General features: G+C 48.8%; 1 protein-coding gene across 1 annotated transcript in view; it reads right to left on the bottom strand.

The window, feature by feature from the left end:
• The window catches only part of LOC127572138 (plexin-A1-like), a 456,000-nt gene that overhangs the window by 79,915 nt on the left and 351,619 nt on the right, over positions 1 to 24,466 (bottom strand). Inside the window, 4 exon segments of the mRNA XM_052019089.1 lie at positions 2,054 to 2,193; positions 3,330 to 3,450; positions 6,809 to 6,960; positions 19,764 to 19,954. Coding sequence (XP_051875049.1) covers positions 2,054 to 2,193; positions 3,330 to 3,450; positions 6,809 to 6,960; positions 19,764 to 19,954 — 604 coding nt within the window.

The raw sequence follows: 24,466 nt of genomic DNA, 5'->3' as shown, positions 1-24,466 counted from the left end.
ACCCACGCAGACACATGGGGAGGACGTACAAACTCCTTACAGACAGCGGCGGGAATTGAACCTGGGTCACTGGTGCTATAATAGTGTCATGCTAACCGCTCTCCCCTCAGCCTCCACCACTCCAGAGAAAATAACCAAAGTTTTTCCAACCTCTCCTCATAGCACACGCCTTCTAATCCAGGCAGCACCCTGGTGAACCTCTTCTGCACCCTCTCCAAAGCCTCCACATCCTTCCTGTAATGGGGCGACCAGAATTGAATGCAATGCTCCTGATGCGGCCTAACCAGAGTTTTATGAAGCTGCAACATAGGTTCCTGACTCTTGAACTCAGTGCCTCAACTAATGAAGGCAAGCAGACCATACGCCTTCTTTACCACCCCTTCAACCTGTGCAGCCACTTACAGGGAGCAATAGACTTGGACCCCAAGATCCCTCTGTACAGTTCCAGCACAATTTTTTTTAATTGTTTGTTCTTCTCTCCTTTGCCCTCCCTCCCTGTCAGATTAGCTGCCTTCAGCACCCTTTCTCAGTCGACACCGACCATCTTCTCTTGGAGACACAGCAGACTGCAGGTGTTGGAAATTGGAGCAAAAAACAAGCTGCTGGAGGACTCAAGCGGCTCGAGTAGCATCTGTGGATACAAAGGGATGGTCGATGTTTCGGGTCGAGACCCTGCATCAGGATTCAACAGGACTCTAAACGTTGACCATTCCCTTCCTCCACAGATGCTGCTCGACCCGCTGAGTTCCTCCAGCAGATCGTTATGTTTTGCTCTCTTTTCTCTTGATCTTCACCCGATCATGGCCATTCCCTCTGCAACTTAAAACAACCCTCTTCTCCCAGTTTTGACGCAAGGTCATTGGCCTGAGATGTTAACTCCGTTTCTCTCTCCGCAGATGTTGTCTGACTTGCTGAGTGTTTCCAGCACTTTCTGTTTTTAACTCAGATTTACAGCATCTCTAGTTTTTTCTTGCTTTTCCATGAAAAGGACTGGCAGAATTGAAAAATGGATGGAACCTGCCTCAAGAACACATGAAAATAGGAGGAATAGGCCATTCAGCCCCTCAAACTTGTCCTGACATCCGATTGACTGTGGGTGATCTGCCACAAGCCTCATCTTCTCCGCTGTGCTGGATCTCCACAGGTCCTCCAACCCCTGTTCAAAAATGTATCTATCTCCTCTTTAAATACCTCCAGTGATTTCGCCGCCTCAATCTTCCAGGGTAGAGAATTCCAGAGATTCACCACTTTGACCCTCACCAACTTTTATTGATGCACCATAGATAGCATCGTATCTGAATGCATCACAGCTTGGTATGGCAATTGTTCTGCCCGTGACCGTAAGAAACGGCAGAGTTGTGGACACAGGTCAGCACATCACAGAAACCAGCCTCCCCTCTATGGACTCTGTCTGCACTTCTCGCTGCCTCGGTAAAGCAGCCAACATAATCAAAGACCTCACCTACCCCGGACATTCTCCCCCTCCCATGGGGCAGAAGACATAAACGCCTGAAAGCATGTACCACCAGGCTCAAGGACAGCTTCTATCTCACTGTTATAAGACTATTGAATGGTCCCCTAGTATAATAAGATTGACTCTTGACTTCACAATCCACCTCCTTATGGCCTTGCACCTTATTGTCTGCCTGCACTGCACTTTCTCTGTAACTGTAACACTTTATTCTGCATTCTGTTATTGTTTTCCCTTGTACTCCCTCAATGCACTGATGTGATGAAATGATCTGCATGGATGGCATGCAAAACAAAGTTTTTCACTGTAGCTCGGTACATGTGACAATAATAAAGCAATTTAAACCAATTTACCCTCTTCATTCGGAACTTTCCCACCAGAAGAACATATCAAAATCACGCCCCCTTATGATCTTATATGTTTCAATAAGATCACCCTTCATTCTTCTAAAATTCAGAGTTAAGATCCAACATCTTGAGATACATGTGATAGTGTAAATCTCTCATCCCAGGAATTAGCCTAGTGAACCCCTTTGGCGAGGCTTCCTTGTAAAGTGACGAGGATTGCTCTTTCTACACTCACCTTTCGAATTGGCAGATTCCCGTATCTCCGATGTAAGCCTCCACGGAACTGCCAGCATCGAGGTGGACGCCCATGATTGTCACTCGGCTGCCCCCGGATACGGGCCCTTGGGAGGGGACCACTTTGTTAAACCTTGGCGTCTTGGGTGATTTGGGGGGGCGGGGAAAGAAAACAAAGTTGATGTTAGAAATAAACTGAATCAGCTGCAGAGAAGCAGGGGGACAGAGCAGGAGGTGTGAAAGGGATGGAGAACACGTGCAAGTTGGAGGACGCAGGAAAGAGAGGCTCTGCAAACTCTGAAAGAAAGATTGTCTTAAATTCTTATAGCACCTCAGGACTTTCCAAAGTTCTTCCAGGCCAATGAAATATTTTTGTTGAAGTACAGACACCGTCAACGTGTTGGAAATTGTGCACTGCTCCCATCAAAATCAATGTGATAATGAGCTGATCATCAATTAATTTAGTTCACAGGAGGTGGCTGCTGCTGGCAATGCCAGCACTTATTGTCTGTCCTTAATTGCCCCTTAAACTGAGGTGGTGATTAAGAGTCAAGCATCTTGGAGAGACTGCAGCAGGCAGGGTAAGGTGCTAGATTCCCTTCGGTGAAGTACATCGGTGAGCCAAGTGGATTATTTATAAAAGAAACAGTAGTCTTACCAGGAACGGGATTAGTTTAAGTAATTACTTAATAATCTGAATTTAAATCCCTTAGCAGGATTCAAACTTGTTGTCTCCAGATCAGTTATCCATTGCTCTGACTTCTAGGCCAGCAACAGACCTTGTCCCCTGCCTGCCCTATTGTTGCTGGTTGAGGACAAATATTGTCCCAGAGCATTGGAGGGAACCCCTGTGCCTCTTCAATAGCGGCTGTGGGGTCTTTTATGTCTCGCTGGGAAGATGGGTCCCTGGCTCCAGCTTCTCGTCAGAAGTCACGGCCGGGACAACATGGTCGACATTCAGAGTGGGACCTGTATCCGTGACCACCCCTCAATCATAGGGGAGATTGCCATTCACTCAGCCACAGCAGAATCATTGACTAACCCTTTCCTAACCTGCGATACTGAGGCCAATTGCAGCAGCATCAGCCAAAATAAATGAAATCAACACCAACTGGGGTTGAAACCAGAGACCTCCTAGACCGGGCAGTCCACTGAACACAACACTCACAGATTACTCTCATCCCTAAAGCTTACTGTTTAAAGGCCGTTCCAAGGGATTGCATAGATGAACGTTAGAATGAAAGTGGTGCAAGGATTCAAATACTTGGGACTCTTACCACGAAGGTGAAGGGTTCAGAGGAGATCGCTCGGTAATCGTCATTGCAGTCCACAACACAAACCTCCACATAACCTTTGTCAGCCACTTGTGGCATGGCCTGCTCCATGTCACACACGATCCTGGAGAAGAAAGTTCGCTGCAGTCACTAGTGGTTTCCAGCACAGTTGCGTCTCTCCGTTTTAGCTCGATTCAAGCGGTTCACACCGGAAGCCCAGCCACCCTTTGCCCCAGCCCTTCCCCACCTTCACTGGGTTTCCCTTGTGATGATTCAAGCTTCCTGACATTGCAGGGAGTACAATGTCCTCCCACTCGCTAAGCAACTGGTGGCAAATCTTCTGCCCTGCAAGGTGAGGGGTATGCGCACGAGGGGAACAGAAATTCAGTCAGTGCTGACATTAGACCTTCTTGGTCATGGATGGTACTGGTTAGGTACAGAATAAAGCTCCTTCTGCAATGTCCTGTCACACACTGTCAGGGCAAGAACAGCACAGGTTGGAGACAGGTTTACTCAGGGAGATACCGGGCAGCAGAATCAGTCCTGTTCCCACTCCCTTTTCAAATAAAAAATACAGGTTAGATACGGAGTCAAACTCCCTTGAAACTGGCAGGACAATGCAACTGTATTGAGGGTGACACATTGGCACAGTTCCAGCGACCAGGGTTCAATCCTGACCTCAGGCACTAACTGTGTGGAGTTTGCACGTTCTCCCTGGGAGAATAGGATCCGCGGTGAATTGCCATTTGGATTCAGAACTGGATTGCCTGTAGAAGACAGAGGGTAGTGATCGATGGGACTTATCCTAGCTGGAGGTCTGTGACTAGTGGTGTTCCTCAGGGATCCGTACTGGGACCTCTGCTGTTTGTGATGTATATAAATGACCTGGATGAAAATGTAGATGGGTGGGTTAGTAAGTTTGCAGATGATACGAAGATCGGTGGTGTTGTGGATAGTGTAGAAGACAGGCAAAGGATACAGCGCGATATAGATCAGTTGTAGATACGGGCAGAGAAATGGCAGATGGAGTTCAACCCGGCCAAATGTGAAGTGCTGCACCTTGGGAGATTAAATGTAAAGGGACAGAACACCATTAATGGCAGGACCCTTAACAGTGTTGATGAGCAGAGGGATCTTGGGGTCCAAGTTCATAGCTCCCTGAGAGTGGCTACATAGGTTGATAGGGTGGTGAAGAAGGCGTATGGCATGCTTGCCTTCATTAGTCAAGGCACTGAGTTCAAGAGTCAGGAAGTTATGCTGCAGCTTTATAAAACTTTAGTTAGGCTGCATCTGGAGTACTGCACTCAGTTCTGGTCGCCCCATTACAGGAAGGATGTGGAGGCTTTGGAGAGGGTGCAGAAGAGGTTTACCAAGATACTGCCTGGATTAGAGGGCATGTGCTATGAGGAGAGGTTGGACAAACTTGGGGGGGGGTTCTCTCTGGAGCGGCAGAGGCTGAGGGGAGATCTGATAGAGGTTTATAAGATTATGAGAGGCTTTGATAGAGTAGACAGCCAGTATCTTTTCCCCAGGATTGAAATGTCTAATACCAGAGGACATGCATTTAGGGTGAGAAGGGTTAAGTTCAAAGGAGATGTGCGGGGCAAGTTTCTTACACAGAAAGTGGAGAGTGCCTGGAATGTGCTGCCTAGGGTGGTGGTGGAGGCAGATACGATAGGGGCATTCAAGAAACTCTTTGATAGGCAAATGGATGTGAGGGAAATGGTAGGATATGGACATTGTGGAGGCAGAAGGGATTAGTTTGGTTGGGTATTTTATTACTAATATAATTGGCTCGGCACAACGATGTGGGCCGAAGGGCCCGTTCCTGTGCTGTACTCTTCTATGGTCTATGTTCCCTGTTAGAGTCATAGAGTTATACAGCAAGGAAATGGGCCCTTCAGCCCACTTATCCATGCTGACCAAGGTCCCTACCTGACCTACTCCCTTTTGCTTGCATTTGGCACATATATCTCTTAGCCATTCTTATTCATGTACCTACCCACATGTCTTTTAAACATCGTAATTGTACTCACCTCGACCCCTTCCTCTGGCAGCTCGCTCCACATAACCACCACCCTCTGTGTGAAAAACCTGCCCCTCAGGTCCCCTTTAAATCTCTCCCCTCTCACCTTAAACCTGTGCCCTCTAGTTTTAGACTCCCCTGCCCTGGGAAAAAAGACTGATCATCCATCTTATCCATGCCCCTCAAGGCTTCCCACGTGGGTTTCCCCCGGGTGCTCCGGTTTCCTCCCACATCCCAAAGACGTGCGGGTTGGTTGGATAACTGGCTGCTGGAACTTGCCCCCAGTGTGCAGGTGAGTGATAGAACTTGGGGAGAGTTAATGAGGATGTGGGGAGAATAAAATGGGTTAAGTGTAGCGTCAGTGTAGATGGGTGCTCGAGGGTTAGCATGAACACGATGGGCTGAAGGACATGTTTCTATGCTGGATGACTCTACATGTATTGAAAATCCAGTTGCAAGCATGAAACATCTGCCCACAGAGATAGTTCCCAATTTTCTGCCCATGCTCCATGGCCTCTGGGACAGATGTTAAATTGGACGGCGTTTTATGCTGGTCCACTATCGTCCGACTCAGACTAAACCTATTTTAAGTAAACAGAAATCATTTGACTTTATGGAGCAGTTGACAGAATTGGCTTACCCTGCCATCTGTCTGCTCTCCAGACTGCTCAGAAAACCTAGAGGAATCAACTTGCTGATGGGATCAGAACATTATGGGAAATTTCCAACACATTAATTGTGGATTAGAAGGACTGAGGGTGATTTTGCTTTCCTGATAGTTGCAACGCAAGTGGATAAGGTGGTAAAGAAGCCATATGGCGTGCTTGCCTTCAGTGCTCGGGGCATTGAGTATAAGAGTAAGGAAGTTATGTTGCCGCTGTATAAAACTTTGGTTAGACTGCACTTGGAGCATTGCATGCAATTCTGGTCACCCCATTACAGGAAGGATGTGGAGGCTTTGGAGAGGGTGCAGAAGAGGTTCACCAGGATGCTGCCTGGATTAGAGGGTATGAGCTGTAAGGAGAGGTTGGACAAACTTGGATTGTTTTCTCTGGAGCATCAGAGGCTGAGGAGAGATCTCTTAGAAGCTTATAAAATTATGAGAGGTAGAGATAGGGTAGACAGTCAGAATCTTTCTCCCAAGGTAGAAATATCAAATGCTAGAGGACACGCAGTTGAGGTGAGAGGGGGTAAGTTTAAAGGAGAGGTGCGGGGCAAATTTTTTTAAGCCAAGAGTGGTAGGTGCCGAGAACGGGCTGCTGGGAGAAAGGGTGGAAGCAGATACGATGCAGGTGTTTAAGAGGCTGTTAGATAGACACACGAGTATGCAGAGAATAGAGGGATATGGATCACGTACAGACAGAAAAGAATTAGTTTAATTTGGCATTGTGTTCGGCACAGACATCGTGGGCTGAAGGGCCTGTTCCTGTGCTGTATGGCTGAAGTAAACACTCACTGCTCAGCGCTGATGTATTCCTCTGGAATGGGATTGCAGCGGACTCGTCCCACATGCACCCCGTATCGGATTTCGGAGAACGTCAGGCCCAGATTCACGCCGGTGATGGTCAGTCTCGTTCCTCCTTCCTTGGGTCCCGTCTCCGGCACCAGCTGTAATGGGGAAAAGGCACAGGTTGACAATCTCGCCCAATCACTGAGGGAGCTATCAGTGACCACACCACCTCCCGAAGCTGCTCACTGTCCTCTCTCCAGGGAAGGGGGTTCCTGTTACCAAGAGGCCAGATTGAGACACAAGAGACCACGGATGCTGGAATCTGGAGCAACAAGCAATCTGCTGGAGGAACTCAGCGGATCGAGCAGCATCTGTGGGTGGGGGGGGGGGGGGGGGGGGGGGGTGGTGTTGAGGGGATTGTTGACGTTTTGGGTTGGAAACCTGCATCAGGACTGACCCGAAACATCGACAATCCCTTTTCTCTGACAGATGCTGCTCGACCTGCTGAGTTCCCCCAGCAGATTGTTGCAACTGAAGGCCAGAGGATCATCAAGAACCCCGATATCCTGGCTCCCCAATGCAGCTTTTAATTTGAGACAGTAAACACACCAGGGAATGGGATTCCAGAGCCAAGAGTTCCAGAACTCCTGCAAGGAATCTGTTGGGAAGTAAAATAGGGAAGCAAAACAGTTCAATGGACTGTGTTACATGGAAACGAAGAAAGGAGGTAACATCCCAAACAACTCCTCACTGTGCAACACCTCTGGTGGACAACAAGGTCATTTTAGTCTGTGAAATAAAATCAGGATACACTGGAAATACTCAGCAGGTCAGGCAGCTTCTGTGGAAAGAGAATCAGTTAACGTTTTGGGCCCCGAACCCTTCATCAGTTCTGGCACCTCCAAACCTGAAAGGTTAACTGGAGACACAAGAGACGGCAGATGCTGGAACGTGGAGCAAAAAACAAGCTGCTGGAGGAACTCAGTGGGTCAGGCAGCATCTCTGGAGGGATCTGCAAGGTGATTCCAGCATCTGAAGCCTCCTCTGTCTCCATTGTACCACTCCACTGAGAAGTCTCTTCAATGTCTGCCGACTGAAGAAGTTTCTCTCTTCTCTTGGGTGGGAGTTCTGTGAGACCCTCCCTCACTGCTCTCCCTCTTGTGATTTTTACTGAAGGGTCTCGGCCTGAAACGTCGACTGTCCATTTCCCTCCACAGATGCTGCCTGACCCGCTGAGATCCTCCAGCAGCTTGTTTTGCTGTTCCTGAAAGGTTAACTGCTTCTCTCTCCACAGATGCTGCCTGACCTACTGTTTCCAGCAGAATTTTTAATTCAAGTTTTCAGCATCTGCAGTTTTTTGCTGTTCTTCATTAGTCTCTGAGTTAACCTCATTTCCCCCCGCAATTTATTTCTAAAATGAGAGTAATTGTTGAAAAGTACTGCATATTGACTGGTCAAATCCCAGTTTCCACCTCATGTAGAACGGAACAAAAATCTTGAGACTGACTCAAAGCTTTGTACAGACCCTAATTTTAAAGTGCCGTCTTCAACAGCCAAACCCCCTCAACTCTATAATTCTCTCCCCAAACCGCTCCACCTCTCTGTTACAACTTTCCTTGAAGCCAAGAAAGCGCAGCAGTTAGAGCCGCTACCTCACAGCTCCAACAACCCAGGTTCGATACTGACCTCCGGTGCTGTCGGTGTGGAGTTTGCACGTTCTCCCTGTGACCGTGTGTGGGTTTCTTCCCAGTGTAGATGGGTGATGGAGAATGGCTCTGTCTACACTTCTCGCTGCCTCGGAAAAGCAGCCCATATTATCGAAGATCCCACCCACCTGACATTCTCTCTTCTCCCCTCTCTCATCAGGCAACAAAATACAAAAACCTGAAAGCACGTACCACCAGGCTCAAGGACAGCTTATACCCCGCTGTTATAAGACTATTGAATGGTTCCCTAGTACGATAAGATGGACTCTTGACCTTACAATCTACCTTGTTATGATGTTGCACCTTATTGTCTGCCTGCACTGCACTTTCTCTATAACTGTAACACTTTATTCTGCATTCTGTTATTGTTTTACCCTGTTACTACCTCAATGCACTGTGTAATGAATTGATCTGTACGAACAGTTTGCAAGACAAGTTTTTCACTGTACCTCGGTACACGTGACAATAATAAACCAATTTATCGATATGGAGGAGGAGGTAATGAAATAGGGTGAGTGTAGATGGGAGTTTAATGGTTGGCACAGACTCAGTGTTTCTGTGACTCAGCTTTAAATCACTTGTTCTACAGGCGAGGTCACACTGAACGCTGGTTGAAGGCTCTTTGCAAAAGCACTTGTTACATGCAACGTGCTCTGGGTATGAATGTCAACAACTCCATCAACAGGGTTGAGAGCTTCAAGTTCCTGGGCGTGAACATCACCAACAGCCTGTCCTGGTCAAATCATGTAGATGCCACAGCCAAGAAAGCTCACCAGCGCCTCTACTTCCTCAGGAAGCTAAAGAAATTCAGTTTATCCCCTTTGACTCTCACCAACTTTTATTGATGCACTATAAAAAGCATCCTATCTGGATGCATCACGGCTTGGTATGGCAACTGCTCTGCCCAAGACGGCAAGAAACTGCAGAGAGTTGTGGACACAGCCCAGCGCGTCATGGACACCAGCCTTCCCTCCTTGGACTCTGTCTTTACCTCTCGTTGTCTTGGTGAAGCAGCCAGCATAATCAAAGACCCCACCCACCTGGGTCATTCTCTCTTCTCTCCTCTTCTATCAGGTAGAAGATACAGGAACCTGAGGGCACGTACCACCAGACTTAAGGAAAACTTCTATCCCACTGTGAAAGGACTATTGAATGGTTCCCTTATACAATGAGATGGACTATGACCTTACGATCTACCTTGTTGTGACCTTGCACCTTATTGCACTTCACTTTCTCTGTAGTTGTGACACTTTACTCTGTACTGTTATTGTTTTTACCTGTACTACCTCAATGCACTTTGTACTAACTTAATGTAACTGCACTGTGTAATGAATTGACCTGTACGATTGGTATGCAAGGCAAGTTTTTCACTGTACCTCGGTACAAGTGACAATAATAAACCAATACCAATACACAGCCCCGGACATACAGAGCTCTGGGTGCAGAAATGTTCTGTAACCATTCCCCCAGCCTTACACTACCCACGACCTGCACATCCATCACAGCCCCACCCACTTGAATGATCTCACTGACTTTCACCAAAAAGATAAGTGTATTTTCTACCTTATTTTAATTAACATTAATATTTTTAATTACTTTAACTGTTATATGTGCTTTTAAAGGAATTTATTATTTTTAATATTTTATTAGTTTTTTTTCATTATTTAAATTGTTTCTGATTGTTTCTAAATGACTCAGATTATCTGAGGCGTTAGTGAGAGGGTCTGTGAGCTGTCAGGCAGCCAGTGCAGTGGTCCGGGTTCAGGGTCCTTGGGTTCCACTGCCTGAGGCTGATTTGACTCCCTGGAACAGCCGGACGTGGGAGTTCAACAGGTGGCTGGGAGCTACAGGGTTTTGGAAGGTAACCATGACAACGGGCATCCCAGAACGGTGAGCACGGGAGTCCATCCATGTTGCCACGGGTGGCTGTGGAGGCAAAGTCATTGGGTGTATTTAAGGCAGAGATTGATAGGTATCTGAGTAGCCAGGGCATCAAAGGTTATGGTGAGAAGGCGGGGGGAGTGGGGCTAAATGGGAGAATGGATCAGCTCGTGATAGAATGGTGGACCAGACTTGATGGGCTGAATGGCCGACTTCTGTGTCTTAGGTCTTGCACCATTATTGTAGCTATTCAGTAGTGTTCCTTCCACATAAAACGGCAAGGTGAGGTTCCAGACACTAGATGCCGTGGAAGTGACATCACAGGTAGACAGGGAGGTGGAGAAGGCATTCAGCACGCTGGCCTTCATTGGTCAGGGCACTGAGTGTTGAAGTTGGGACGTTACGTTGCAGTTGTTCAAGAAGCAGAGAGGAAAGTCTCGAAAGTCAAGAACAATTGATGCACCAGCATCGCTACACCTCTGTCACCTGTGTGAAAGGGACCTTTGGGGCCAGATTGGTCTAATCAGCCATCTCCAGATACACTGCAACACTACAGACTAGATGTCACGGTGTTACTTGAGAATGTTTGTACGTTTTCCCCGTGTCTGCGTGGGTTTCCTCCGGGTGCTCCGGTTTCCTCCCACATTCCAAAGACGTACGGGTTAGGAAGTTGTGGGCGTGCTATGTTGGCGCCGGAAACATGGCGACACTTGCGGGCTGCTCCCAGAACACCCTCCGCAAAAGATGCATTTCACTGTGTGTTTTGATGTACATGTGACTAATAAAGATATCTTATCTAACAATAGTTTTCCCTTCATGAGAGATTTACCAATTTTTACAGGTGCACCTTGGTGTGGCAACTGCTCTGCCTAAGACTACGAGAGATTGCAGAGCTGTGAATGCAGCCCAGTGCATCACACAAACCAACCTCCCCTCCGTGGACTGTCTGCACTTCTCACTGCCTCGGTAAAGCAGCCAACATAATCAAAGACCCCACCCACCCCGGACATTCTCTCTTCTCCCCCCTCCCTTCAGGCAGAAGATACAGGAGCCTGAAAGCACGTACCACCAGGCTCAAAGACAGCTCCTACCCCACTGTTATAAGACTCTTGAACGGACCTCTCATAAGCTAAAAGATGAACTCTTGGTCTCCGAATCTACCTCGTCGTGGCCCTTGCACTTTATTTGTCTGTCTGCACTGCACTTTCTCTGTAACTGTAACACCATATTCTGCGTTCTTTGTACTACCTTGATGCATGTATATGGAATGATCTGTCTGGATGGCACGCAAACAAAAGCTTTTCACTGTATCTCGCTAAATGTGACAATAATAAACCAATTACCAATTGTGGATCATTAACTGAATTTAAATTTTAAAGCTGCCATTTTTGGGCTTTGAACTCTGGATTATTGGCCCTGATCTCTCGATTACTAGTCCTGTAATTTAACTGCTGTGCCATCTCTGTGCCCTTCACTGAAGACACTCATTACAATGGGTGTTGTCTGAACACATCCCTTTGCCTCGAGTTCTTACCCCAAGAAGATGAAGCAACTATTTGTGCATCACACAATAGGACGTACACAGCACCAGGGTGTGTCAAAAGCTGGCTGATGTGTGCATCATTGACAGTTTTATGTAATGGAAATAAAATCACCAAGTGCATCTTCAGTCATAATGAAGAGTGGAACTGGCTTAAATCCTCTGCATTCTTGACGGTGCTTGATAGACTCTTGCAGATAAGCAAGATGCTGCACTCACTGTCAGCTCCAAGCGTGCAGGCTTGTCAGAGACTAACAGCATAGCTTGCAAATTATTTTTCCCAAGTGAGAGGGTTGTTAGCCATCAGACAGTTGTTTCTCTGGGACCTGTGTAAGGATCGATTGTCCGGGTTGGAGGGTTGTGTGGGGAGGGGCTTGAAGGGAGGAGGGAATGTGGTCAGGGATCTGGTGAGGCAGGGAGTTGGCATTGCAACTCGGGATGAAAAATTAAAAATCTGCAGATGCCGGAAACCTGAAATAAAAACAGAAAATGCTGGATACATTCAGTGGGTCAAGCAGCATCTGTGGAGAGAGAAACAAGATCCTTCATCAGAACTTCTCACAGAGTCATACAGCAAGGAAACAGGCCCTTTGGCCCAACTGGTCCATACTGACCAAGATGCCCCATCCAAGCTGGTCTCATTTGCCAGCGTTTGGCCCATAACCTTGTAAACCCTTCCAATCCATGTACTCTGATCTCAGACCTGAAACACTAATTCTGTTTCTCTACAGATGCTGCTTGACCTGCTGAGTGTTTCCAGCATTTTGTGTTTTTATTCTAACTTTGGAACCCGGCTTCAGAACAAAACATGCGCTGAAAGATGGAAAGATTAAGAAGGTGGAGAGCTGAGGAGGGAAACCAAGGGAGAGTCGAGAGCCGGAAGCTCGGTGTGGGAGCCAAGTCCAAGGTTTGGCATGGGGTGCCCAATAAACTCTCCCAGATGTGGACTGCAACGGTCCAATCGATGGACACCCTGCCACATCTGGCGGCAGTGGCAGCCAATCACCATGCCAGGGTTCCCCAGGTAGGTGGGCCTATCGCCCTTGCAACCAATCCCTCACCGTTCCTCTCGACAGACCAGACAGCCTCGGTTACTGAAATACCATGGTTACCGGGATGCTTGGCAACGCGATTCATTAAACCAAATTATTCATAATGGAAAGACAGGTGTAACTTGACAAAACAAATATTATGACTGATGAGGAGAGCTGTAACGGCCTTGTAATAACAATAATAGTATAATTATGGGCAATTTTACATCACTTTTAATGCCAAGTATTCATGTGACAAACAGCTGCAGTCTGTGAGTCAGACACGAGCTGCAGAGTACAACCCCAGAGACTCCGCAAACGCAAATCCCACAAGAAGAGGCTTGTTAACTTAAGAGCAGAGTGGGACGCACAAGTCCCACTTAACTTGCCTGCCTGTTGAAGGATGGATCGGAAGATCGGGGGAAGTGCGTGGCGTGCCGGAGAACTCTCCGTTCCAACGAGGACTGGGGGTGTTGGGAACGGGAATCAGGTGCCTATGGATGGGGAGGGGTGGAGTGAGGGAAGGAGGGAGGGGGAAATGTGAGAGAATGGGGGAGGAGAGAGAAAATGCAATCTGGGGGCAAGTTGGGGGGAGAGAGAGAGAGAGGGGAGAGAAGAGGGGAATGAGAGAGATTGGGGGAGTAAGAAAGATCAGCAGAGAGAAAGTGAGTGAATGAGAAGATTGGGGAAGGGGGGGAGAGAGAGGGGGACAGAAAGCGAGAGAGAGAAAGATAGCACGAGGTTGAAATTAGAGGGGGGATAGGGGTGGGGAGAGAGAGTGGGAGGGGGAAGGTGGAGATAGTGGAAGAAATGGAGGGAGGAGGGAATGGAGAAGGGGAGGGCGAGGGTGGAGAGGGGGGAGAAGGGGGGAGGGGAGGGCGAGGGTGGAGAGGGGGAGGGGGGAGGGGAGGTGGGGGAGAAGGGGGAGAGGGGGAGAGTGGGTGAGTGTGGGGGGAGTGGGGGGAGAGTGTGGGGGGAGTGGGGGGAGAGAGTGGGGGAGAGATGGGGGACAGGGGGAAGAGAGAGGGTCAGCTGCTGCCTCACCCCTCCCAGACCCCCGTTAGGCAGAGAGAGAGCCCTCCCCCAGACTCCGGCTGGACACTGGTCCCATCTCCTCCCTTCCCCCAGACTCCAGTCAGCCACCCAGATGCTGGTCTGACGCCCCTGCCCCAGACCTCAGTCAGACACCCCTTCCCCAGACACTGACAAGACTGAGTGGGATTAGGAGCTGACCCCTGAAGGGATCAGCTGCGGGTGAGCAGACCTTCCCTCGCTCCACAGATCCCGGATCTCGTCTGTCACCTGATCGGGACTGAAGAGGACGAGAGAACCAACTGACTGGATCCATAGTCAGGAAACCTCCAGGCCCAAGTGTAGGAAGAATAACGTCAGGGTTTCACTTCCTAGATGATTAGCTTCCCTGGGGAGCAGTACCAAGCTTTTAAAATTGATCCAATTCTCCCAGGATACGCCTGTACCGATACACCTGTATCGATATGCCTGTAAACAATCTCCAACAGATTGTTTGTTGCCCCACATTCCAGCATCTGCAGTCTCGTGTCTCACCTGTACCAGGACAGTTTCCCAACTCCGGAGGTATCCCCTTCTCTCACACCAGTACATCCAAACCAACGCATCAGAAACACCGCCTTAGATCCTGACTTGCCTGCCGTGAAATTAGAGTCATAAACTCATCCATACCGACCCAGATATCCATCTGAGCTAGTCCCACGTTCGGCCCATATCCCTCTAAACCTTTCCTATCTATGTATCTGTCATGGATAGGCAAGGTTTAGACATCCATCTAAAAAGACATCAGGCATCCATCTAAATGTCTTTTAAATGTTGTTATTGTACCTGCAAATTACAATTATGTAAAATACAACACAATTACATATCCACTTAGCTCTGGATCCCTTGCGATCTAAGCTTCCAGACTAGCCTTCTATGCCGGACCTCGTCAAAGACCTCGCTAAATCTCAGCTCAAAGAGAGGAAAAGGACTTTGAAAACACAGCCGATACTACAGACTTTGTGATAAAGGCATTGAGCTGTCAGAACCAGAATTTAAAACACGCTGTCACCTCACACACTACCTTCTGAAGCAGAGTTCAATCACAGGGGCTCAAAGGGACAAGTTGCGGACAGGGACCCCACCATTCCGTTAGATTCCCAGCGGCATCTGCCATTTAATTCCAGTGGGAAACTTTAATGCATTGAAGCCAGTATCATTGCAGACAACACAAAGATTGGTGGAGCTGTGGACAGTGAAGAGGATTATTAAATGATACAACAGGATATCGATCGGTTACAGAAAAGGACGGAGAAATGGCAGATGCAGTTTAATCCGAGTGAGTGTGAGGTGTTGCACTTTGGGAGGTCAAATGTAAGGGGAAAGAATACAGTTAATGGCAGGACGCTTAACAGCACTGATGCGCAGAGAGATCTTGCGGTCCAAGTCCATAGCTCCCTGAAAATGACCATGCAAGTAGATAGGGTGGAAAAGATGGTGTAAGGCATGCTTGCCCTCATTGTTTGGGGCATTGGGTACATGTTGCAGCTGTATAAAGCTTTGGTTAGGCTGCACTTGGAGTATTGTGTGCATTTCTGGTTGCCCCATTACAGGAAGGATGTGGAGGCTTTGGAAATGGTGCAGAAGAGGTTTACCAGGATGTTGTCTGGATTAGAGCGGATGAGCTATGAGGAGAGGCTGGACAAACTTGGGTTGTTTTCTATGGAGCATGAGCAGCTGAGGGGAGACCCGATAGGAGTTTATAAAATTATGAGAGGCATAGATAGGGTGGACTGTCAGAATCTTTTTCCCAGGGTAGAAATGTCAAGTACGAGAGGGTATGCATTTAAGGTAAGAGGGGGAAAACATGAAGATATGCAGGGCAAGTTTTTTGACACAGCAAGTTGTATGTGGCTGGAATGAGCTGCCAGGGGTAGTGGTAGAAGTAGATACAATAGTGGTGTTCAGATAGACACATGAATATGCAGGGAATGGAGCGATATAGATCATGTGCAGGCAGAAGAGATTTAGTTTAATTTGGCATCGTGGTCAGCATAGACATTGTGGGCCGAAGGGCCTGTTCCTGCGCTGTGCTATTCTATGTTCGATGAACTTAGACAGGTTTCACTGCGTCTTTACACAGCGAAGGCCAGGTATTTCTCCAGCATCTTTCACAGCCTTAGCAGTGCTTTGCAGGCACTGAGGAGTTCCAAGTACAGCCACTGTTGTGAATGCAGTAGCCACTATGGGCACAGCAAGCTCCCACAATCATAATAACCAGCCAATCAGTTTTTAACTAATTTTCAAGCAATAAACTACAGCAGCTAGAAATCTGAAATAAAACAGAAAATGCTCAGCAAGTCAGGCAGCATCTGCGGAGAGAGAAACAGAATTAATGTTTCATTAGAACTCTTGCTGATGGATCATCGACCTGAAACTTTAACTGTTGTACTCTCCAAAGATGAGCCTTCTGACTGCCCCCGGTATTTTCTGGTTTATTTCAATTTTTAATCCATCCTGATTGAGGAATAACCATCAGATGGAAGGGCAGGAAGAATACCCCTAACTCTTCGTCGAAAGTGTGGCCCCGGGGTCCTTTACCTCGACTTGAAGGGGTAGTTTAGCAGTTCGGATGTTGGCGCGTCCAACAGCGCAGCAATCCCTTGATGCCACAACTGCAGACTCTGCCAAGATTTCGGTGTCCGTCACCTGGAACGGGGCGTGATCTCACCCCTTCTGATGTAGATGCAGAAAGTAGAACCTCATCATCCTCACTTGTTAAAGGACATCTGGGCTCTTCACAGTGTACAACAGTTTCCCAGTAACCATTGTTGATAACAGCTTTTAAGTCCAGAATGTTACTTGCCATTTATTAGCCTAAGCCTGAATGTTCTCAAAATGTTGTTGCTTGTGGGCATGTGTCATCAGCTGAGTTTATATAATCATACATACATTACAGAAGCAGCAGCTTTGACCCACCATGTTCACATCAGCCATCAAATCTTATTAGCCAGTACGTGGTCTACAGCCACCTTTGTCTTGGTGATTCATGTGCTTGTCTAGACTACCCAAATGCTGTGAGAGTCCCTCCCTCTCGGGCAGGGCACTCCAGAGTCCAACCAGCCCTCTGGGAGGGAAAAAAATTCCTTTTCTCTTCCCCATACCCTAAACCTATGTCCTCTAGTTTTAGATATCTCTGGTAGGGGAGGTTTCACGGTAGTGTAGCGGTTAGCGTAATGCTTTACAGTGCCAGCAACCCGGGTTCAATTCTGGCCGCTGTCTGTAAGGAGTTTGTACGTTCTCCCCGTGACTGCGTGGGTTTCCTCCGGGTGCTCCGGTTTCCTCCCACGTTCCAAAGATGTACAGGTTAGGAAGTTGTGGGCATGCTATGTTGGCGCTGGAAGTGTGGCAACACTTGCGGGCTGCCCCCAGAACACTCTACGCAAAAGGTGCATTTCACTGTGTGTTTCGATGTACATGTGACTAATAAAGAAACCTTATCTTCCAGGAGTTAAGACCCAGTGACAGTGAAGGAACAGAGATATATTTCGCAGTCGAGGGGTGGACGGCCGAAGTCATGTCTGGGAGGTGCTGCAGATTTACCTGGGCAAGTTGCTGTGGGCAGCGGGTGTGGCAGTGGTGGAGGGGATGAATATTTTGGGTGGTCATTAGAGCGGGCAATGAAGGCGGTTACCCACACCTTCCTGACCTGCCTTGGATATGGTGGAACAGCTCTGGAGGGTCAGGAGATGAGTAATTCACCTCAGCAGAAGCAGCTCATAAGATGGGAGCTCCTTGCTGAACTGCAACAGTCTGGTTAATGTTGATGGGGGGGGAAGTCATAGAGCTGTACAGCAGGGAAACAGGCCCTTCGGCCCATCTCGTCTGTGTTGACCAAGTTGCCCAAAATGAGCTAGTCCCATTTGGCCCATATCTCTTTAAACCTTTCCTATCCACGTATCTGTCTAAACATCCTTTGAACACTGTAATTGTACCTGCCTCTACTGCTTCCTCTGGCAGCTCGTTCCATATCCCCACCACCCTCTGATGGAAAAAGCTGCCCCTCAAGTCTCTTTTAAACCTTTCCCCTCTCACTCTAAACCCATGTCCTCTAGTTTGGGACTCCCCTACCCTGGGGAAAAGACTTTGGCTATTCACCTTATCTATGCTCCTCATGATTCTTACAAAGTCAATAAGGTCAGCCCTCCTACACTCCAGAGAAAACAGTCCCAGCCTATCCAGCCTCTCCTTATAACCTAGACCCTCTGGTCCCAGTAACATCCTTGTAAATCTTCTTTGCACCCTTTCCAGTTTAATGACATCCTTTCTAAGAAAGGGTGGCCAGAACTGCAATCAGTTCTCCACAGGTGGCCTTACCAACGTCTTGTACAGCTGTGACATGACATCCCAACTCCTGCACTCAATATTCTGATCAACGAAGGCGCGCGTGCCAAACGCCTTCTTCTGCAACCTGTCTACCTGTGTCACCACTTTCAAGGGGACCTGAAAGATCTCAGTGACTGCGTTGGCAGGGGGTTGTCAGGGGGACTTCAATAGTTTCAACGTGAGATCTCACCAATGAGGGAATGAATACTTAGGGTGAATGATGGGATGTCAATGAAAGGGACGGTGTCAAGCCACTTGAACGATGATGTTGCTGCCCTTTTAGACAATGTATTTAATTTGTAAGACTCCTTGGAAATGCCAGTCAATGTCATCTGTGGACTTTAGACAAGAAGAGGTCCCAATGAAGCCACTGAGCTTTCAAAATGTTTAAAAGGTCAGCGGTAACGTGCTTCCTTCACTTTGTAAACCAGCCTGGTAGTATGGCTTCAGCCTGTCCGTAGGCCTCACTCATGCAAACCTAAGGTTTGTATCTGCCTTTGCCCGTACAGGGGGCACTCCGCTGGACTTCCTGGTCACCATAGAGTCATACAGCACGGAAACAGGCCCTTCGGCCCAACTCATCCATGCTGACCTAGGTGCCCACCAAGCTAGTCCTATTTGCCTACGTTTGGCCCATATCCCTCTAAACCTTTCCTATCCACGTACTTGTCCAAGTGTTGCTTAAGTGTTATTATTATACCTGCCTCAACCACTTCCTCTGGCAGCCCGTTCCATGTATCCACCACCCCTTGCATGAAAAAGTTGCCCCTCAGGTCCCTTTTAAACCTTTCACCTCTCACCTTAAACCTATGCCCTCCAGTTTTTAGTTCGTCTTCCCTGGGGAAAATAAACTGTGTGCATTCACCCTATCTCTGCCCCTCATGAACTTATACACCTCTATAAAGTCACCCCTCAGTCTCCAACATTCGAAGGAATAAAGACCCACCCTGCCCAACCTCTCCCTATAACTCAGCTCCTTGAGTCCTGGCAGCTTCCTCATAAGTCTTCTCTGCACTCCTTCCAGTTTAATGATGCCTCTTCTACAACAAGACAACCAAAAATGTACACAATACCCCAAATGCGGTCTCACCAAAGTCTTGTATAACTGCAACATAACATCGCAACTCCTGTACTGAATGTTCTGACTGAAGGCCAGCGTGCTAAAAGCCTTCTTCACTACCTGTCTACTTGTGATGCCACTTTCGGGGAGCCACGTACTTGTACTGCAAGGTCCCTCTGTTCCACAACACTCCATTGGTCGGGATCTCAGGATCTCACCACAGTTAGTGCATGTGTCTTAACAGAAGAGACTCTTCAAAGGTGATCCGGCCGCACACGGTGGGTGGACAGAGCATCAGAGCCACGCGCAGTGCAGCAGGACACGCTGACCCGTTGGAGGAGCATACCTTGGTGATCCTGGGATCGGTGCATCTGCTATTGCCACTGCTTTGGTGCATCCAGTTGCTCCCTGGCGTCTGGCAGTCGGAATGAAGCACGCACCTCTTCTCCAGCACGCACCAGCCGCACTCGAACTTCGGGTCGGCCTTCAGGCAAAGTCCACAGCTCTCCCGCAGGGCAGTGCACTTGTACAGGTGAGCTGGGTGGAGGAGGGAGATGGGGGAAGAGAGGTGGAGAGGAGGTGATGGTTAGTGAACAGCTCTGGAGGTCCAATGTTCCCTCTCTACCTGCCATACTTGGCTCCAGCTGCCAAGAGCCAGCCCCACCTCTACTGCCTGCCCCACTACACTCAGACCCACCCCTTCCTGTCACACCCAGCCACGCCCCTTCCTGTCACACCCAAGTCCCACCCCTTCCTGCCACACCCCAGCCCTGCCCCTTATGCTACACCCCAGCCCCACCCCTTCCTGCCACACAACTCCCCCCCCATCCACCCCACACCCAAGCCCTGCACATTTCCATTGACCATTGCTTTCCTTGGGTTATCGACTTCTGAGCATGTGCCCCGTTGAGAGGCACCGTAACTCAATGAGGTCCGGGGAACCTGGAGCCCACATCGCCCACCATTAATTCACAAGCCTCCACCACCACCTGCACCTCCTGGGGGCATCACTGTGGCCAGATACCTCCAGGGAAGCTTTGTCACCTGACCGTGTGCCCCACCACCAATCCTCCAGAGCCCCACCTTCCCCAGACCCAAGGGAAGAGAACATTGGTGACCGTCAGCTGTCAGTCAAGCTGCCATTGACCCCATGAACTTGGTAGAAGATCGGCCAGTGTCCCAGCAGGCTCGCTGGGCAATTGATTCCGCGCTGAGCTTCTAATTCTGTTGCCCACACCAGCCCCCGGACAACCTCCCTACCCATCCCCCTCCGCCTCAGTCCACATTTATTCTGCCTCCTGAACATTCCTCACGTGAGGAATGCAGAGATACCCAGCTGGAGGTGAGAAGACATTCGGGATATTGGCCAAGGCACAGAAGGGGGGAGCAGGGAGCTGATGCAAGGGGTCCACAGCTGGATAACTACGTGCACACATCTGATCATACTCCGCAGCACGGGTGTGACAGCATTGCACGGGGTTTGAAGGAGATTCAAGAGGATCTCTCCAGGATAATGGGTGTGAGGAGAGACTATACAGGCTGCGGGTTGTTCCCAGTACAATAACGGAGGCTGATTTAATTGAAAGGCACAACAGGGGGAGCTGGAAGGACTGACTTCCCTCAGCAGTGAAGCCGATGACCAGGGAACGCAGATTGATATGGCTGGGTGAAAGCGTCAGAGGGGAGATCAGGAAAAGAATTTTCACCCAGAGGGTAACGATGGTCTGGAACTCACTGCTCGAAAGGGTGAAACCAGCACAAACTCTCAGCACTTTCAAAACTGTAACTAGACCTTAGTGCAAAAAAACCACAATCCATGGTAGTGCAGGAGGTGGTCTGTAGTGTTCCATTGCTGAGGTAGTGATTAGGTTGTGTAGGTTGGTTCAAGAACCACATGGTTGTAGGGAAGTAGCTGTTTCTGAACCTGGTGGTGGGCTTCTGTACCTCCTGCCCGATGGTAGCTGCGAGAAGATGGCATGGCCTGGATGGTGGGGATCCTTGATGATAGAAACTGAGGGGCAACCTTTTCACACAGAGGGTGGAGGGTACATGGAACGAGCTGCTAAAGGAAGTGGTTGAGGCAGGTACAATTACAACTTTTAAAAGGCATTTGGACAAGTACACGGATAGGAAAGGTTTAGAACATAGAACACCACAGCACAGTACAGGCCCTTCGGCCCACAATGTTGTGCCGACATTTTATTCTGCTCTAAGATCTAGCTAACTCTTCCCCCCTCCACATAGCCCCCCATTTCTCTATCATTCATGTGTCTATCTAAGAGTTTCTTATATGTCCCTAATGTATCTGCCCCCACAACCTCTGCCGGCAGTGCGTTCCACGCACCCACCACTCTCTGTGTAAAAAACTTACCCCTGACATCCCCCTTATACCTTCCTCCAATCACCTTAAAATTATGTCCCCTCATGTTAACCATTGCCGCCCTGGGAAAAGGTGCTGGCTGTCCACTCGATCTATGCCCCTCAATCTTATACACCTCTATCAAGTCACCTCTCATCCTCCTTCTCTCCAAAGAGAAAAGCCCTAGCTCGCTCAACCTATCCTCATAAGACATGCTCTCCAATCCAGGAAGCATCCTGGTAAATCTCCTCTGCACCCTCTCTAAAGCTTCCACATCCTTCCTATAATGAGGTGACCAGAACTGAACACAATACTCCAAGTGTGGTCTGACCAGAGTTCTATAGAGTTGCAACATCACCTCGCAGCTCTTGAACTCAGTACCCCGACTAATGAAGGCCAACACTCCATACACCTTCTTAACAACCCTATCGACCTGTGCGACAACCTTGAGGGATCTATGGATGTGGACCCCAAGATCCCTCTGGTTCTTCCACACTGCAAGGACGAGTCCTTGAAGAATAGTGATGGTTCTGGAGACATAAGAGATGCTTGCTGGGGTATAGAATATAAGAGCAGGGAGGTTATGATTCAACATCGGCTAAGCCACAGCTGGAGTACGTTGTTCCGTTCTGGTCACCATACTATAGGAAGGACATGGTGGCACTGGAGAGAGTGCGGAGGAGATTCCCCAGTATGTTACCTGGGATGGAGCATCTCTGCTATGAGCAGAGACTGGGTCTGTTCTCCCTGGAGGCTGAGGTGGGGACCTGATAGTGGTGTACAAAATTATAAAGGGGCAAAGATCGGGTAGATACGGCAGAGGTGTCTAAAACTGGAGGGTATAGGTTTATGGCAAGGGGTAACAGATTTAGAGGGGATCTGAGGAAGCCCAGCAGATGGTTGGAATCTGGAACGCATGGCCTGAGGGGATGATGGAGGCAGAGACTCTCACAACATTTAAGAAATACCTAGATGAAATTTGTATGACGAAGGTCGGGAAGACTACAGACAAAACGCTGGTAAATGGGGTTAGTGTGGATAGGTGCTTGATGGTTAGCATGGAACTGGAGGGACGAAGGGCCTGTTTACTTGCTGTAAGATTCTATGATGACGGACCAAAAGCTGGGGAGTGGGGTTAACCTAAGTAGCTCTGCCCACCATCCACACACTCCTCCCACTTGATCCCCTCCCCCACTGTTCCCGTCTCCCCTCCCCACCTCCCTCTCTTGATTCAAGGCTCCACCTCTCTCTCCTATCAGATTCCATCATCTGCAGCCCTTTGGTGCAGCGGTTAGCGTAACGCTTTACAGCGCCAGTGACCCGGGTTCAATTCCGGCCGCTGCCTGTAAGGAGTTTGTACGTTCTCCCCGTGTCTGCGTGGGTTTCCTCCGGGTGCTCCGGTTTCCTCCCACATTCCAAAGACGTACGGGTTAGGAAGTTGTGGGCATGCTATGTTGGCGCCGGAAGCGTGGCGACACTTGCGGGCTGCCCCCAGAACACTCTATGCAAAGATGCCTTTCACTGTGTGTTTCGATGTACATGTGACTAATAAAGATACCTTATACCTTACCTATACTTCCCAGCCTCTGTCGCTATCTCCACTCTCCCCTCCTCCATCTGCCTATCACCCCTCCTCACCTGGATCCACCTATCGCCTGCCAGCTCTTGCTCCACCTCTTCCCCTCACCTCTTCACACCAACTATCTCCCCTCTGCTCTTTCGGTCCAGATGAAGGGTCTCGACCCAAAACGCCAACTGCCCATCTCCCTCCACAGATGCTGCTCGACCCGCTGAGTTCCTCCAGCAGTTTGTTTGTTGCTCCAGATTCCAGCCTCTGCAGTCTCTTGTGTCTCTAGCACTGTTTCTGGCTGGCATTGATACGATGGAGTGAATGGCCTCACATCTGTGCTGTAAGTTTGTACCATTCCACAATCCAACAGCTTGCCAGCACCGTCTCTGAAGACTTGTCGTGGGGCAATGAAAACAGGAGAAGAGGCAAGGAGCAGTTCACCCTACAGAATGTAAATCATTCCCACACAGAGCCTGACACACCAGTTAATTTGATTATGTCTGTGGCGTGATTAAAAAGTGCCATCAACCAATGTTTTAATTACATGAACATTCACAGAAGCAACAAGCTCAACTGAAGACCCGTCACGAGCTAATTGGAGGACAGATGCTTCCCTAGGGTCCCAGAGGTACAAGGCTGACTGCTGGCTTCAACGGATGAGGTGCAAGCTCACACCACAAGCCTTCGCGGATAAATGTGACTCCAGCCCAGCATCAGCGTGGCGGACCCTGAACCGGCCAATGACACAGCCTAGAGCGATGGAGATGGACTTTCCCAATAGCCCACTTGACCTCCCATATGCACCAGGTTCCTATCCCTGGCAAATTCACTGGCAGGAATGCAGAGGCTTAACATCAGTGCAGTCACGAGCAAACGTTATTTCTCTTTGGCAAAAGTTAATGAATCCATTGTTTGGAAAGGGTTCAGGTTTAAGATTAAGGAAATGGACTTGGCACTCTCTGTCTCTATTTCCCTCCCCTTGCCTCCCACAGTTCCCTCAGTAAGCTCATCGAGAGAGAGATTTGGCCTGGAGGGTTTTGAATGAAAAGGGAGAATAATAATCCACTGTTTGAAGAGTCTCAAGTGGCTGTTTGCCCACAGTAAATGCACACAAATTAAG

The sequence above is a fragment of the Pristis pectinata genome, chromosome 6 (genome assembly GCF_009764475.1).
Source record: "Pristis pectinata isolate sPriPec2 chromosome 6, sPriPec2.1.pri, whole genome shotgun sequence".
In the NCBI taxonomy this organism is placed as follows: domain Eukaryota; kingdom Metazoa; phylum Chordata; class Chondrichthyes; order Rhinopristiformes; family Pristidae; genus Pristis; species Pristis pectinata.
This window is presented reverse-complemented; position numbering and strand designations above follow the sequence as displayed.